General features: G+C 29.5%; 2 protein-coding genes across 2 annotated transcripts; both read right to left on the reverse strand.

The window, feature by feature from the left end:
* Nucleotides 1–40: 40 nt before the first annotated feature.
* Nucleotides 41–1,039, reverse strand: LOC127245000 (cytosolic sulfotransferase 5-like). The gene has a single exon (XM_051265643.1). It carries the CDS (start codon nt 1,016–1,018, stop codon nt 98–100), a length of 921 nt encoding a protein of 306 aa, XP_051121600.1. The 5' UTR covers nt 1,019–1,039; the 3' UTR covers nt 41–97.
* A 10,249-nt stretch (nt 1,040–11,288) lies between these two features.
* On the reverse strand, nt 11,289–12,680 carry LOC127244867 (cytosolic sulfotransferase 5-like). The gene has a single exon (XM_051265427.1). The coding sequence runs from the start codon at nt 12,563–12,565 to the stop codon at nt 11,612–11,614; it is 954 nt and encodes a 317-aa protein (XP_051121384.1). The 5' UTR covers nt 12,566–12,680; the 3' UTR covers nt 11,289–11,611.
* Nucleotides 12,681–16,001: the final 3,321 nt, after the last annotated feature.

The raw sequence follows: 16,001 nt of genomic DNA on the forward strand, positions 1-16,001 counted from the left end.
TATATATATATAATTAAGTAAAACTCTTAGTCACGAACACTAATTGCAAAACAGTAATAATTGATGATAAGAACTTAGTCACAAACGGATGGGCGAATCAAAGAAAAAGCCCAATGGCCTCAAGCTTTTCGCGTGACATTCGGTCGATCTTCTCCTCCATCTCCGGCGTCAAGTAGTTCTTCCAATCCCCGACTTCCCCTTTCCGAAAAAATGTCTTGTTCGCGACAAAAACATAAGTCGTCCCCTTCTTATTCACCTCGAGATTCCTTAATCTCTCCAAACTGCATTTCCACAGAATCTTCTCCACCTCATCCTCACTCCCCAACGGCTTTCCCATAAACTCCGCCATTTTAGATATTTCTACTTTCGGATTGTTCTTCAGCTCCTCGTACTTCATAAAGAGAATCTTCTCAGGCCGTTTCCGGCTCTCGATCCAGTACTCCGCCACGTGGTCGAAAAAGGATCCGAAATCATGAACGCCGGCGCAGAATGAATCGACGGCCTTGGCGAGCGGGATCGACGGCATGATGGAGTTAAAAAAGTGCCACCATGAGATGAGAGTGTCCTTAGGGTTCCGAGCGATGTATACAATTTTTGACGATGAGGTTTTGATCGAATCGGGGAGGAGAGAGTAGGGGATGTGCGTGTGAATCAATCGCGGAGAAGACGCGTCGTAGATGTCGATTTTGATGGATTTTTTGGTGTGGACGGCGGTCTCGACGGTGGGGACGAGGAAATGAGGATTCTCGGCGGCGAGGGGGTCATCGGCGTCGCCGCCGTTGCGGCGATTGCAGGATAGGGCGAGGGACTTGAGCCAGGTGGTGCCGGTTTTCATGGAGGAGGCGAGCAAAACGTCGTCGTTTCGGGCGGTGAAGGTGTGGCGGAAGGTCATGGCGGAGGGGACGGCGGAGCGCGGGAACCAGAAGCCTTCCCAGCGGACGAGATCCAAGAAACGCCAGACACGCTTTTTGGGCAATTTCTCAATGTCTAAACACGTTTTCTTGTTTGAGTTTGCCATTGATGGTTTGATTCGAAAGTATTTTTTTTTTTTTTGTGTGTGTGTGTAGATAATATATATACTTCTTAAATATTAGTTTTCTTTTGAAGTGTGATATATATATATATAGAGAGATGAGTTTGGTTGTGAGTAGTTTCAAGTTTCGACAATAAATATTATTTCCTCTATCACTCAATTAGCAATAAATAAATAGATAAAGAAAATATTATATTTCAGATAGATCAAAATGACCATATATATATTTTGATTGTCAATGGAGGGAGTGAGTATGATATAAGTAACCAATATATATATATATATGATTACCATTCGTTTTAGTTCAAAATACTATTTTTATCATTTTTATTTGTCTTATTAAAAAAAAATTTTTTTAATTTTTTTAAAAAGTAATCATACAAATATTTTTAATTTTTATTTAAATTACAAATAATAAAATTATTTTATACATAAAATCAAATGATTAAAATGTCAAAACCACTTATACATTTTCACTAACCAATAAAATACTATTAAAACTTAATTTACTATAAAACTTGGAAGACCCGCTTGAAATGGAGCAGAGTGAGTATACATTAGTTTATAAAATTTAGAAAATTGTAATGTATATAAAACTATTTATTTTTTAAATAAAATTAAAAATTGTCAAAAAACAACAACAAAGAAATAGTTGATATGAAAAAATTAAAAATATAGCCGCCATTTATTGTAGATTTATCACTTGATTACCTCAAATTTGTTGTGAAAATAAAAATAGATAATACATAAAAAAAAATATATATATATAGGGTAAACTGTTTTTTTAGTCTTCGTAACTGGATCTATTTATCCTTTTAGTCCTGTAAGTGGAGTCTATCGCAAACTAATTCTGAAAAATTTTCGCTATTTTAGTCCTCCGGCGCCGGAGATGCCCGCGTGGCTCGCCGGAGGTGACGTGTCCGCCAGGTGTCCCATCAGGTCAGCAACACCTGGCGGACATTTGGATTAAAATTTTTTTTTTCATTTTTTAAATTTTTTTTTTAATTGGACCAAATAAAAAAAATAAAAAAAATACAAATAAAATTAAAAATAAATTTTAAAAAAAATTAAAAAAATAAAAAATAAATAAAAAATCTACGTGTCCGCCAGGTCAGCGAAACCTGGTGGACACGTCACCTCCGGCGAGCCACGCGGGCATCTCCGGCGCCGGAGGACTAAAACAGTAAAAAAATTTCATTTATGGGACTAGTTTGCGACAGGCTCCACTTACAATACTAAAATGATAAGGGAGTCCAGTTACGGGACTAAAAAAACAGTTTACCCAAAAATATAATAAATATAACATATTGTATAAAATATTAGTATATATTATTAGTTAAAATTGCCTCTGAATTTTTATTTTTTTAAAAGCACATCTAATATGCTTTTCAAAAAAATACTTTTGGAACTTAAATATTAAGTATTGGCAAAATTACTTATGTCCTACTTTGAAAAATCCCCGTCATTCTCTCTTATGATTTAAATGTTGAGATGTTTCATACAATATTTTTAAAAAATAAAGTCTTATGCAATTTATTTTTTTAAAAAAAATGTAGAATATATTTTATAAAACATAAGAAAAATACAAGGTTATAATGCCGATTTTCAAAACAAAGATAGATTATAAGCAGTTTTGCTCTTTTGCCTTTTTTCAGAAAAAAACTTAACTAAAATATATATAAGTAAAAGCCAAAAAGAAACAATCCAAAATATGGTCTAAAAATATTGAATGCTAATTAATCTACACACTGATGATAGAATTGTATCAATCCAGTTACTCTTTCCACGTATATATATCATGAAATTACTGATAAACAACAATGTAATATTTATAGATAGACACCCGTACAATCGCTTCATTGCAACGGCTGCACTAATTGGCATCGTATAATTGAATGAATCTGCACTGTCCGACTAATAATTAACAGCTGTCCATCCAACGGATATAATTAATTGAGTTTTGGTATTTCATATTTATAAGGATATTTGTAACGTATAAGATTTTACTAAGTACTTAAAAAAAATATATATTGCTACATGATATACCACATGCTATGGATGATAAGTTGCTAAAAATAGAAGCAAGAAAAAATTATGGTTGACGTACTCTCCAATTATTTCCAGAGAAATTACACAATATTTAAATTCGATTTCTTTTTTGAACGGTTTCTTAATTTTTTGTTATTATTATTATTATATTTTTATCGTCATTTAAACAAGATTTTTTATTTAGCCTACCATCGTTACTTTTGAAGTTTTGTGCAGATAATTTACATTACACATTCATTATTACGTCGACGGGTCAAATTAACAATATTGATCTAGTTAGCGCACATATATATATATAAAGCTAAAAATATAATAATTTAATATATAATACATATTTGATATAATATGATAATATTTTCTTCGTCTCAAAACAATAAGGACATTTCAAATTGATACGAGAATTAAAGAATAATAATACTCCCTCCGTCCGTTTCTAAAGACCACATTTACATTTTGGTTATTGTACTTAACATTAAAAATATTATTATATTTGTATAATTTTTTATATAAATGTCCTTCTATACTATTATAGATACTAATTGAAGTATTTTTGTAATTTTTTTTTTAATTTATACTATGTTTTGATATAATAATTAATATTTAAAAAGTAAATGAGACCCTTTGAGCCGAACAAAGGTACTATTATATTAATAGTAGGGTAAAAGTGTTTCTAAAAGACCAAAATACTCTTAGTTTATACAATTATTATAAAAAAATGAGTATAAATTAATAAAAACGTGAAAAGTTAGTTACCAAAAATAGAAATATGATTATTGTTTTGGAACAGACGAAAATAGTAAAATGAGACTAGTATTTTAGGACGAATGAGATGGAGTACAATATATTATAACACACTATGTTATTTTGATGATAATATATTGATTGAGTTCAAAATATTCGTTTATTCATTAAGTTATTACCAGTAATTATAAGATATAATGATTAGGGGTGAATATTCAAAATTTTTTATTTTTAATTTTTTAGATTTGACAAATTTTGAATGTATTGTTGTCATATAAAATCAATATCAACGGTTTAATCGCTAGACTATTGAAGTGGTTCTTTGGCCAACTTAAGAAAGTTTCCGAATTGATTCAATAAAAATTGCAATAAATCCATGTTAAAAAATATTGAAATTAATTGATGCGGAATTGAGGTGAGTGCGACAAAATGAGGTGAGAATAAATATTATAGGATAGAAAAGAAGGACAGTTGAAGAAAATTGCAAGAAATTTACGGCAATGTTCCTTTAGAGCATTTGTTATAGTTATTATTCTCATTGTCTTTATAATTACTTTTTTTTTTTTTTTTTTCAATTTTACTATAACAAATTTAATTACTTTTATTAAAACTACAATTATTATACATATATTATATATTTTTTTATATCCAATAAAAAAAACTTAATTAATTAATAGATACTCAAATTTTAAATTTTAAATTTTTTAAAATTTATCAATAATTTATTTATATAAATATAATTCAAACGAACACTAAAATTTTATCAATACTTATTATTATTATTATGATTCGAGTTTGACCAAACATTTGTTCCAAATGTACTCATTGTTTTGGAGTGAAAATTACTAGTATTGTTTGAATATTAAAACAATAGCTTTTAGTTGGATGCATGTATGCTTGAGTATACGTGTTTTGATATATATATATATATATATATATAAATTGTCAATGAAGTGAGAATTGATATGTTGTCGTATCTCAGTGTATAGTCTGTATTATTCCCTATCATTAATAAAATTATTTCTTTAATTCCATCTTGATCTCAAGAGATTCTTGATATGTATATAAAACTATCACTAGAATCATGTAGTTGAGGATTGCCAAAGCGATCTGGAATATATATTGTATTGTATTTTATAATCTGTTTATTATGCTAAAATCACAATATATTGTGTTACATAAAATTATATAATATATTATTAAAATATATGTTATATATTGTATTAATACATACGGTTGGATATGCATTCTCTCTCGACAAACACATGATAGTCGAGTTAATTAGCATGATAACCAAAACGATATTGTTGTTAATTGAAATTGAGAATTATGGATGGATTGTTCTTGCTATTTGGAGATCGTAAAGATATATTAAACTAATCAGATGCAATCAAGATTTGTCAAAGGTTGAGATTATGGAAGCGATTTTTTTTTTGTAGTTGGGATATCATCGAGATATGTTAAATCGGATCAAATCAGGTGTTGAAAATTTAATTTCTGCACATGTGTTGTCACATAGAATTTAATCATATTGATTTAATTTATTAAATTGTATAATTAATGTAACTATATATATTAAGTTTGCGGCCGAGTTGATCACTTAGAACTTAATTACATAAATTTAATTTATTAAATAATATAAGTAATGTAATTATATTGATTAAATTTGAAGTGTTCATCGAAGAGGTGCTAAAGACCTGATCTCACACAATGTTAAATTAATGCGTCCGATTTAAAAGAGTAATTGTCTAGTTTGTAATTACTAAATGTTGGCCCCGAAAAATGATTAACTCAAGCAGCAACAAACTTAAAAAATAAACACAAAAAAATCTCTCAACGCACACTGGTTGTTCGTTGGAGGATCGAACTGCGAGTGAACATACCGGTCACGAAGAACAATAGAAACAACACGGAATGATAACCCAGTTCAGCTGCACAAACCTACATTTGGGGATTCCAACCCAGGCGAAACTCACTATTCAAACCATTGAAACACAGGATATGTGAATACAATCGAGCTATACCCTCAAAAACTCTATCTTCTATTTTTTTATGATGTCCCTTACTCAACCTATCTCCCAAACCCCTCACCTTTAATGTTTTGTTTTTCTCTCTCTCATATCACAGATCCTCAGTGCCTACTTTTACTAGATAATCATGATGCACACACCAATCCCTGCACAATCTGTTGTATATCTTTGCAGGTTTGTGTTGGATTAAAAATCTTAGTGGGTTAAATGTAACTATTTGAGCAATCAGTCAGATTAAGTCTATATTAAGTGATCTATAAATTTATTGGGCTTAAATGTATTTAGTAAGTGTGGGCCTCCAATGTGCAGAAACCCGGTAAATTATTAATTGGGTGATGATGTCAATTAATAATAAGGGATATAAATAGGATTGTGATCTCAGGTCTAGACGCAACAACCGTTACGTTCCATATCTCATCGTGGGAGTAACGGCAGAAACTCTAGCGGTTTTCTCAAGAGGGGTTGCGCCATAGGCTTGAAGAACACAAAACCCTCCTTTGTTAGCAGATCCAAATTCGACTATGCTAATGAAATAATGTTAGATTTATTTTGCTTTATTTTTATCTCAATTATGATAACACGGTAGATCCTGGGCTTAGGGTTAAATTCCTGGTAAATTCCAACAATTGGTATCAGAGCCTTTCCGTGTTGAATTATGAGATAGTCTATAAGAACCATGATGTTTAATGGAAATCAATTTCCTATAATTATATGTTAGAATTTGCTAATTGAAAGCAATTTGCCCATTCGTGGAACATATGCGATGATTTGAATAAATATGTTCTGGTACATGATTACGTAGTCGTGTCTCTATATTGCAATATAAATTGCATTTAACCCAATCCGTACACATTTGTATGTATGTTTGATTATGTGTTAAATGCATTAGTTGCATGTGTTTAATTTACTTTAATTTTATTTATTTATCCATTTATTCTTGGATTTATAAATAATTTTTGGGAATCAGATCAAATTAAATCTGCCTGGATTTTTTTGTGGCCGATTTATCATAACCGATATGATATACATTACGTACTGCTATTTGTTTGCAATTAATACATACACGGTTTGTTTGTTCATTTACATCTGGTGTGTGTTTGTTTATATATTTAATCTTGACGGATTGACATGATATCGAGATGTTTGCATCAGATTTATTTGACTGTAATACAGAAATCACTGCTGTCTTGAGAATACGTTTTTTTTTGCTTCTTAATCTTTCAAAAGAAATTGCTTGGGTTATGAGCATTTCATTATGTTTGAATTGCTTGACACAATGATTCAGTGGAAAATGTATAACCAATGCACTGTAATGAAATATATTTGTGCGGCGTTTGATTGGTTATTCCATTTATTTTATAATCTGTTTTAATGGATAAACATGTTACGTGTGTCGTGCCAATTGTGGAGATATTTGTATTTCCTTCGTTGAATTTAGGATATATATACATATGTAAAGGGTTCAATGATATATTGGTTATTTAATTATAGAATTAATGGATCATTCCAAACCGTTAATGGTTTAATTGGAATTATATATGAGATAATTGTATATGTGCAAATCTGGTTGTTTTCATATTTATTCATTCAGTTATTCATATGTACAGCACGTCCATTGGTCGAGATTGACATTTATTTGATGTACATGCATTCAATTTGATGATTACATAATTTATTAATTAATATGCATATACGTGCAGAATTTGTTTATTTATTCATTAGTATTGAATTATTTTTATGAAATTCAGATTATTTGCACTAATCCAGATAATATTTATTTAATTTATTGTTGATTTTATAAAATCAGATTAATTATGATCCATTTGAGGATTAAATTAAATTTGAAATACAATAGCATATATTTTTGACAGTATTTATTTGTGCAAATTCGACTATAAATATTCATTATATTAAATTTATACTCTCTTTGGATGACATATTTTTGCCTATATAATTCCGGACTACTTGATTATTTTAATAAGTCCAGAAATTAATTGTTGTTGTTATAGTTTTAATATGTATTGGACATACATATATAATTTATTTAAGGTGAATTGAATTAGCAATAAATAATATAATATATTTTATGAATTGGTTGAAACAGTTATGTTGCCAAAGTAGCCTCTGCTCTGTAAATCAGTTTATTTTGTGTATTAGAAAGTTGTGTGTGACATATAAGGCTGCATATTGACCCAAAGGCAACTCAGCCATTAAGTAGTTACATGCATATTTAGTAACATTGAATGTGGTGATGGTAATTTAGTTATTTGTGTGTGAACAATAGATCTATCCAAAGATAGGGTGTTGTTTGACACACTATTGTATTGTCAACATTCGATTGTGAAAACAAGTTTATCACTAGTGAGTCAGTAATTTGTCCAACGACATTTGCTGATGTTGCTCGATAACTTGTGATAAGATTGCTAATTTAATTTAAGAAAATTATAAATTCATTAATAATGCATGCTGCGTTTTGACGGTGAAGATCAAGTATTTGACGTTGCCAAAGTAACCTCTCTTATATGAGATTTTTACTCGATAACGTAAGTGTTTATGTGTATTTTCATTCATGTGATTATTCTTCGGCCCAAAGGCAGTCGGTAATTGACATAATAAAATATACATCTACGATAATATGTATGAGATGGTTATATGGATTTAACTTATGTGAAAAGTAAATCAATCCAAAAATTGGTTACTGTTTGACATTACCTTATTATCCGTATATGATTATTGCAACAAGATGACTGCTAGCAATCAATGTTATTGATCCAAAGATTGATTATTGATGTTGCACTTAGTGTCTTGAGATGAGAATGCATTATTATTGAACTTCATAATGATTTATTTGGTTGCATGACTTGGCATTAATAATAAACCGACTCACTCATACGGCGAAAAACACTGCTCATGAATGACAGTTGTTTGAGAAGTGAGATATGTCCAACGCCTAAGTCTAATTATCATTAATAAAAGCACTCCATAAGTTTTAGGAGTACAATATATGATGATATGGATTCCTTGTCGAAATTAAGAAACACTTTACCAAAAGCGATAAGGCAAAAATGAGTATTCTTCTTAAAAGTCTCATTACCATGAAATACAACGACAAAGAAAATATAAAGGAGTACATCCTAAACATGTCTAGTATTGCTACTAAATTGAGGGCACTTAAGTTAGACATTTCGGAGGACATGTTTGTTCTATTAGTCTTGCTCTTGAAATTAATTTAATTTCAGTTCATAGACACACTTGGGAGTGGATTTTTGTGTAACAACACACATCAGTGTATCTATGCAAGATTATTTTATTGTCGAAATCAATTAATGTTGAAAGATACATCTATATGGGTGACGACAAGAAAGTTCAAGTTGAAGTCATTGACAATTTTAGATTATTATTGAGTACTCGTTATTATTTGAATTTGGATGAGACATTTTTTATGGTACCATCTTCAGTCAAAATTTAATTTCGATCTCTATTTTAAACAAATTCAGTTATTATTATTCATTCGAATATAAAGTTTTGTCTCTTCCAGAATTAAAAATTGATTGGAACTAATGCATCATTTGATAATAATAATCACCATTTACTTAATAGTTTGACTTCATATCATGAATTAGTTATTGAACATATTCATATAACTTCCACGATTACAAATCCCCTTAATTAGTAAAGGGTTTCCACATAAGTTCTATAATGAACATATTGCTCATTTGATAGTGGAACCATATTTCCATACTTCGGTTTAGTAGGAGCTGATTAGTAATGTTCAAATACTATTAAAGTTACTTTGGTTTACACTGCACAATTTAGTATTCAATGTTCAATATTCAGTGTGCAATGTTAAGTTTTAATTCAGTATTTAGTTGTTCTGAATTAAAGTTAAGGTGGATCAGTTGGAAATAGGCATGTTAAGATCACATTACATGAAATTTTCATGCTGTGCATCCGCACTTGATCGAATCTTAGGTTATATTAGTGTTGTGAACGCTGATCGATCCCATTGCGATAAATGCAGTGACGGTCGCTTTGATCCGCATTGATGTGATTTATAGATGAGATTGGTAATATACATTAAAGATCTGATAGCAAATTTTTCATGAGCTCATAAGGTTATTCAGTGTACATTTACCCAAGTGGGAGATTGTTGGATTAAAAATCCATTAGTGGGTTAAATGTAATTATTTGGGCTATCAGTCAGATTAAGCCTATATTAAGTGATCTATAAATTTATTGGGTTTAAATGTATTTAGTAAGTGTGGGCCTCCAATGTGCAGAAACCCGGTAAATTATTAATTGGGTGATGAGGTCAATTGATAATAAGGGATATAAATAGGGTTGTGATCCCAAGTCTAGACGCAACAACCGTTACGTTCCATATCTCATCGTGGGAGTAACGGCAGAAACCCTAGCGGTTTTCTCAAGATGGGTTGCGCCATAGGCTTGAAGAACACAAAAACCTCAATTGTTAGCAGATCCGAATTCGATTATGCTAATGGAACAATGTTAGATTTATTTTGCTTTATTTTTATCTCAATTATGATAACACGGTAGATCCTGGGCTTATGGTTAAATTTCTGGTAAGTTCCAACAGTTTGTTGTAACCGAATATGCAAATCTATAACCGTTATACAACAGAGGGACCATCACGTTTCTTTCTCGTAATATCCGTTGGATATCTTCATATTGGGCCACACTAGTCATCAAGCCCAAACTCAATTGGGCTTCCGTACTTCACTAAATTTTCCTGATTGATCGACCTTCCTGCAAACAACCATCAACTATCTTCATACAATTTTTTTTAAAAAAAAAATATATTAAATTAAATATTTTATATTATTTTAAAAATCAATTTTACATTTAAAATATCATATTAATACTTATTTATATAACATCGCACAATTATTTAAATTTAAAATTTTTACGATTCAAATTTCAATTCAAAATTCAAAGTCCGTGTAAACAAAAATTAAATAGTGATTTAAGTCATAGGGAATAATCAAACAGCACAAAACAAATTTTGATCATCATCATGTCCGCACAACCATGCACGAAGAGACAAGAAAATCATATACTATATAAATTGAAGCAGCGGGTATCTAGAACTGATTTGGTCAAATTAATAGTCGGTATTATTTTAATTTATTTCAATCAATGTATATAATCAAAATATATAACATATAACACTATATAGTATGTTATAAATATGACGTTTGTTACAGGGCTAATTTACAACCAGCTAATTTTTTTATATAATACCGTTCAAATTTTCAAATTCCGGCATCTCAGATCCATCTGTCACACATGATTCATTTAGTGCGATTTGCTTTGTCGGGCCTAATTAGTAGAATATTAAATTCAATCGAGAGTTTACCCAGTGCGCACTTTCTGGTAATGGCGGCGGTTTATTAGGTAAAAAAAAAAGTGCGGGAACGCAAGGAATTAGAGAAATAGATGGTCTCATGCTTATCAAAATATATAACACATAACACTATATAGTATGTTATAAATATGACGTTTGTTACAGGGCTGATTTACAACCAGCTAATTTTTTTCATATAATACCGTTCAAATTTTCAAATCCTGACATCTCAGATCCATCTGTCACACATGATTCATCTAGTGCGATTTGCTTTGTCGGGCCTAATTAGTAGAATATTAAATTCAATCGAGGGTTTACCCAGTGCGCACTTTCTGGTAGTGGTGGCGGTTTATTAGGTAAAAAAAAAAAAAAAAAGTACGGGAACGCAAGGAATTAGAGAAATAGACCAATGGTCTCATGCTTATCACGTGACAGTTGATCGATCTTCTCCACCATCTCCGGCGTCAAGTAGTTCTTCCAATCTCCCACTTTTCCTTTCCTGAAGAAACTGCTGTTGGACAAGTGCCAGAGAGCTCGTTCTCCTGTTTTATTCACCTCGAGATTGCTTAATCTCTCCAAACTGCATCTCCACAGAATCTTCTCTACCTCATCCTCACTCCCCAACGCCTTCCCCATAAACTCCGCCATTTTCATGACCTCCGCTTTCGGATTGTTCTTCAGCTCCTCGTACTTCAGAAACAGGATCTTCTCTGGCCGTTTCCGGCTCTCGATCCAATACTCCGCCACGTGGTCAAAGAAGGACCCGAAAATATGGACACCGGAGCAGAAGGAATCGACGGCCTTTTCAAGAGGGAGTGGTCTCAAATTGGAGCTCCAGAAATGCCACATGGAGATTAGGGTGTCCTTAGGGTTCCGAACAATGTACACAATTTTTGATGAAGACGACGAGCTCTTGATCGAATCGGGGAGGAGAGAGTAGGGGAGGTGCGTGTGAAGCAATCGCGGCGCCGACGCATCGTAGACGTCGATTTTGCAGGGCTTTTTGATGAACTGCTCAACCTCGACGGTGGGGACGAGGAAATGTGGATTCTCGGTGGCGAGGGGGTCATCGGCGCCGCCGTTGCGGCGATTGCAGGAGAGGGCGAGGGACTTGAGCCAGGTGGTGCCGGTTTTCATGGAGGAGGCGAGCAGAACGTCGTCGTTTCGGGCGGTGAAGCTGGACCGGAAGGTCATGGCCGGTTTGACAGATGCAGCTCGGAACCAGAAGCCTTCCCAGCGGACGATGTCCACAGCTTCCCAGAAACGCGCTTTTGGCAATTCCTCGATCATTAATTCCGAACACGATTTCTCCTTTGGCTCACACATCGTTACTTTGGCATATATCATTATCGTATATGTAATGTCTGTGTCAATATATAGCAATTGCTTTCTCAATATTTGAATACTAAAATGTATTGCAATAATCTTCGACTCTGATTATGCTGATCTCAGGATACTGATGTCCGGTCCTATCTTTAGAAAATACTCATTTTTTTGGGTAATAATTATGATTTAATTTAGGTTGGACATAACCATCACAAGAATTAAAAATAGTACCATAATTAATATTATGATTTAATTTAGGTTGGACATAACTATCACAAGAATTAAAAATAGTACCATAATTGAAATAAATAAAAATAATTTAGGTAGGATTCTCACGTCATAAATAAAAATAAAATAAAATAAAATTGAAATAATACCATAATTAATAAAATTCCAACAATAATAAACTCAAATTTTATCCAAATTTTACAGATATTACATTGTAATATTCACGGGCCATATACAAAGTTTGTCCACTTAATATTTTTAAAAGAACAATTTCATATAAATATTATTAGAAAATATAATATACACATATATTAACAAAGTATATATAATATATATTTTTTCAGTTCACAAAAATTAACAATTAAAAGTCTCTTTTTTTTCATATAATTTAATATTCAAATTATTCTACTTAGGACTAATATATATTAGTCCGAACATTTACTTTTTATATATTAATATTTGAATATTAATTATTACATCAAAACGTATTATACATAAAAAAAAAAAAATGACAAAATTACTTTTATTAGTGTATTATAATATTATTATAATGATATTTGTAAACAAATTATACAAATACAAAAATATTTTCAATGTAAAATATAATAACGCAAAATATAAATATAACCCAGATGAATATAATACTATTCATATTCATCGAAAATTTACATTAAAATATGTTTCTAAAATATAAACATATATTTTGATAACGAAAATAACAGAGGCATGGCAATTCCTAGTAATTTTGGGTTTCTTCGTGCTAGATTGGTGGGGCCCAATTTTGAAATGCATTCCAATAGAAGTACCCAATTTAAATCCAGGAGGGCCGGGCAATCCCAATATTTCAAAAACAAAAAAGAAAGTAATAAAAATAAAAATATAAAATTTTGTTTGAGGTTTATATAGTTATCTTTTATATATTTTTATTGAAAAATATATATAATTAGAAGAAATCATATTTTTATTGAGAATAAAAAATTTAAATAGAATTTAATAGTCTCTTTCCTTCACCAAATATATATAGAGAGAGCTTTTCAATTTTAAATATTAAATAATAATACTTTAAATTTATACTCAGTTTCTATTTTGCTGTCATAAGAAAATTAATTATTTATACTTTTTAGTAAAAATTAAACACACCCCTGTAAAATAATTGGATTTTAAGAGTCTATATCTAATAAGAAATACTCTCTTCGTCCAGCTAGAAAGTATACATGTTTCTATTTTGGGACGTTCAATTACAAAGTAAACATTTCATTAAATACTTTACTTTTTTCCACAAATATCCCTACTTTATATCACATCATTACTTTTACACCAAAAAGCAAGGGCAAAAATGTCATTACACTACTTTTATATACCCACTATAATTAAAATACTATTATTTCTTAAATACCGCGCCAAAAGTAATTGTATATTTTTTTTTGTGGACGGAGGGAGTAGTATGGTAATAGACTGATATCACATTTGAGGGAGGGAGTAAAATTTATATATATATATATGAGAATAAAAAATAAAACCAGTTGCAAATAAAGAAAAAAAGTAAGGTGTATTTTATAGGTAGTATTTTTTGTATGTATTTGTTACATTTTTTAAGTCTGACGGATGGGGCTCGAACTGCCCCAAATACACACTATACAAATATATATTAATGTACTAGCTTGTCAACTCGTACTATCCACAGAATTATTATATTTAAGTTTAATTGTTATATTATTTTTATCTAGTTTTATAAATATTTAAAAGAAATAATATATATATTCAATTAAAAAAATATATAAACAATAACACGAGTATGTTTATACTTTATCTTAATATTATATTTCTTCTAGAAATTGTCATTTCTTATATTTTTTTATTAAACTTTTTATTTTATGTACATGAAAGCTATATTATAAATATTCATTCAAATAATATTTTAGCTATATGACTCATTGGCACTCACTATAAAAAAAAAAAAAATTATATATTTTAATTTTAAAAATTAACTTATAAATAATTTCTAATATTATAATATACAATAGAATTAATAAAAACATTAAGTAAATAAAATAAAAGCATCTTATTAAATTAGTATTTAAGTTTACAATGGAAGACGTCAGCAACAATTATCAAAATTCTTTATTTGAAATTAAATATAAAAATTAAATTATATATAAACTTCTTATAAATTTTTTAAATTAAAAAAAAAAATATATTTAAAAATTCGAAACCGACTAAAACTATTTAGAATAATTAAAATAATATAAATAAAATTTTCTAAATAACTTATCTTAAATATTGTGTTCAAGTTCAGTCACAAACAATGATTAAAACGTCCAGACTATGAATGAATATTACCTTATGAACAAAAAAACAAAATAAATTAGACATTAAAAATAAAATAAAACTAAAAAATAAACAATGTTAAAGCCAAAATAAGAAATAAATTAAAATTACAATAAAATGCTATAAGATAATCTAAAAATAAGAATATCTAACAAATAGAGCATTAAGCAAATAAACTATTTTGCGATGAGAAATCGAATACAGATTTTCAATTTATTTTATTGATTAACAATACTCAACTTTGAGATAACTTCAGTCGATAATAATAAAATCTTTGAGCATCCCGACGGGGCAGTCTCCTTAAACAGTGGTGATCTCACATTTTTCAGGTGTATGCAAAAACAGCAAAAAGAAAATAATTTAATAAATAAATAAAATGAAATCTAAAGATTAAAAAAAAATACTCAAACAACTTTGCAAGAAGAATATGCAAAATAATTGTGAAAATGTTTGAAAGAAAAACAAATCCAAAAGAAACAATATAAAAACTAATTTTTGAAGAAAATTTATCTAAATTAAATTGTAAATTATCAAGTTTTTAAAAACTGTATATAAACACTAACACCTAAAATAAGGAATGAAAAGAAACTGTATAAAAATAACTGCATAATAAAAATTGAATATGTTTATTTATTCTTAAAAAAAACTATTATTTGAAAAAACTTTATATCACACATAATTTTGGATATTTATAAATACTAAGATTTATAATTGAAAAGTAAATAATAATTATTTAAAATATTTTTGTTTAAAGTAGAAGACAAAAGCTTAATTATAAAATATTATTAATTAAAAATAAATTTGTTAAAAATTCAAAAATTAATATAAAAGAATAAGTTTTCTAACAAACTAAAAATATTGCAACTATACTTAATATAGACTTTAAAAATTGTAAAAAAAT

Source organism: Andrographis paniculata, unplaced genomic scaffold, assembly GCF_009805555.1.
Source record: "Andrographis paniculata isolate CXL003 unplaced genomic scaffold, ASM980555v1 Contig21END, whole genome shotgun sequence".
NCBI lineage: Eukaryota > Viridiplantae > Streptophyta > Magnoliopsida > Lamiales > Acanthaceae > Andrographis > Andrographis paniculata.

What these genes read in the sequence shown, in the direction of transcription:
- LOC127245000 (XM_051265643.1), bottom strand. Translation starts at nt 1,018, where the DNA reads ATGGCAAACTCAAACAAGAAAACGTGTTTAGACATTGAGAAATTGCCC.
- LOC127244867 (XM_051265427.1), bottom strand. Translation starts at nt 12,565, where the DNA reads ATGATATATGCCAAAGTAACGATGTGTGAGCCAAAGGAGAAATCGTGT.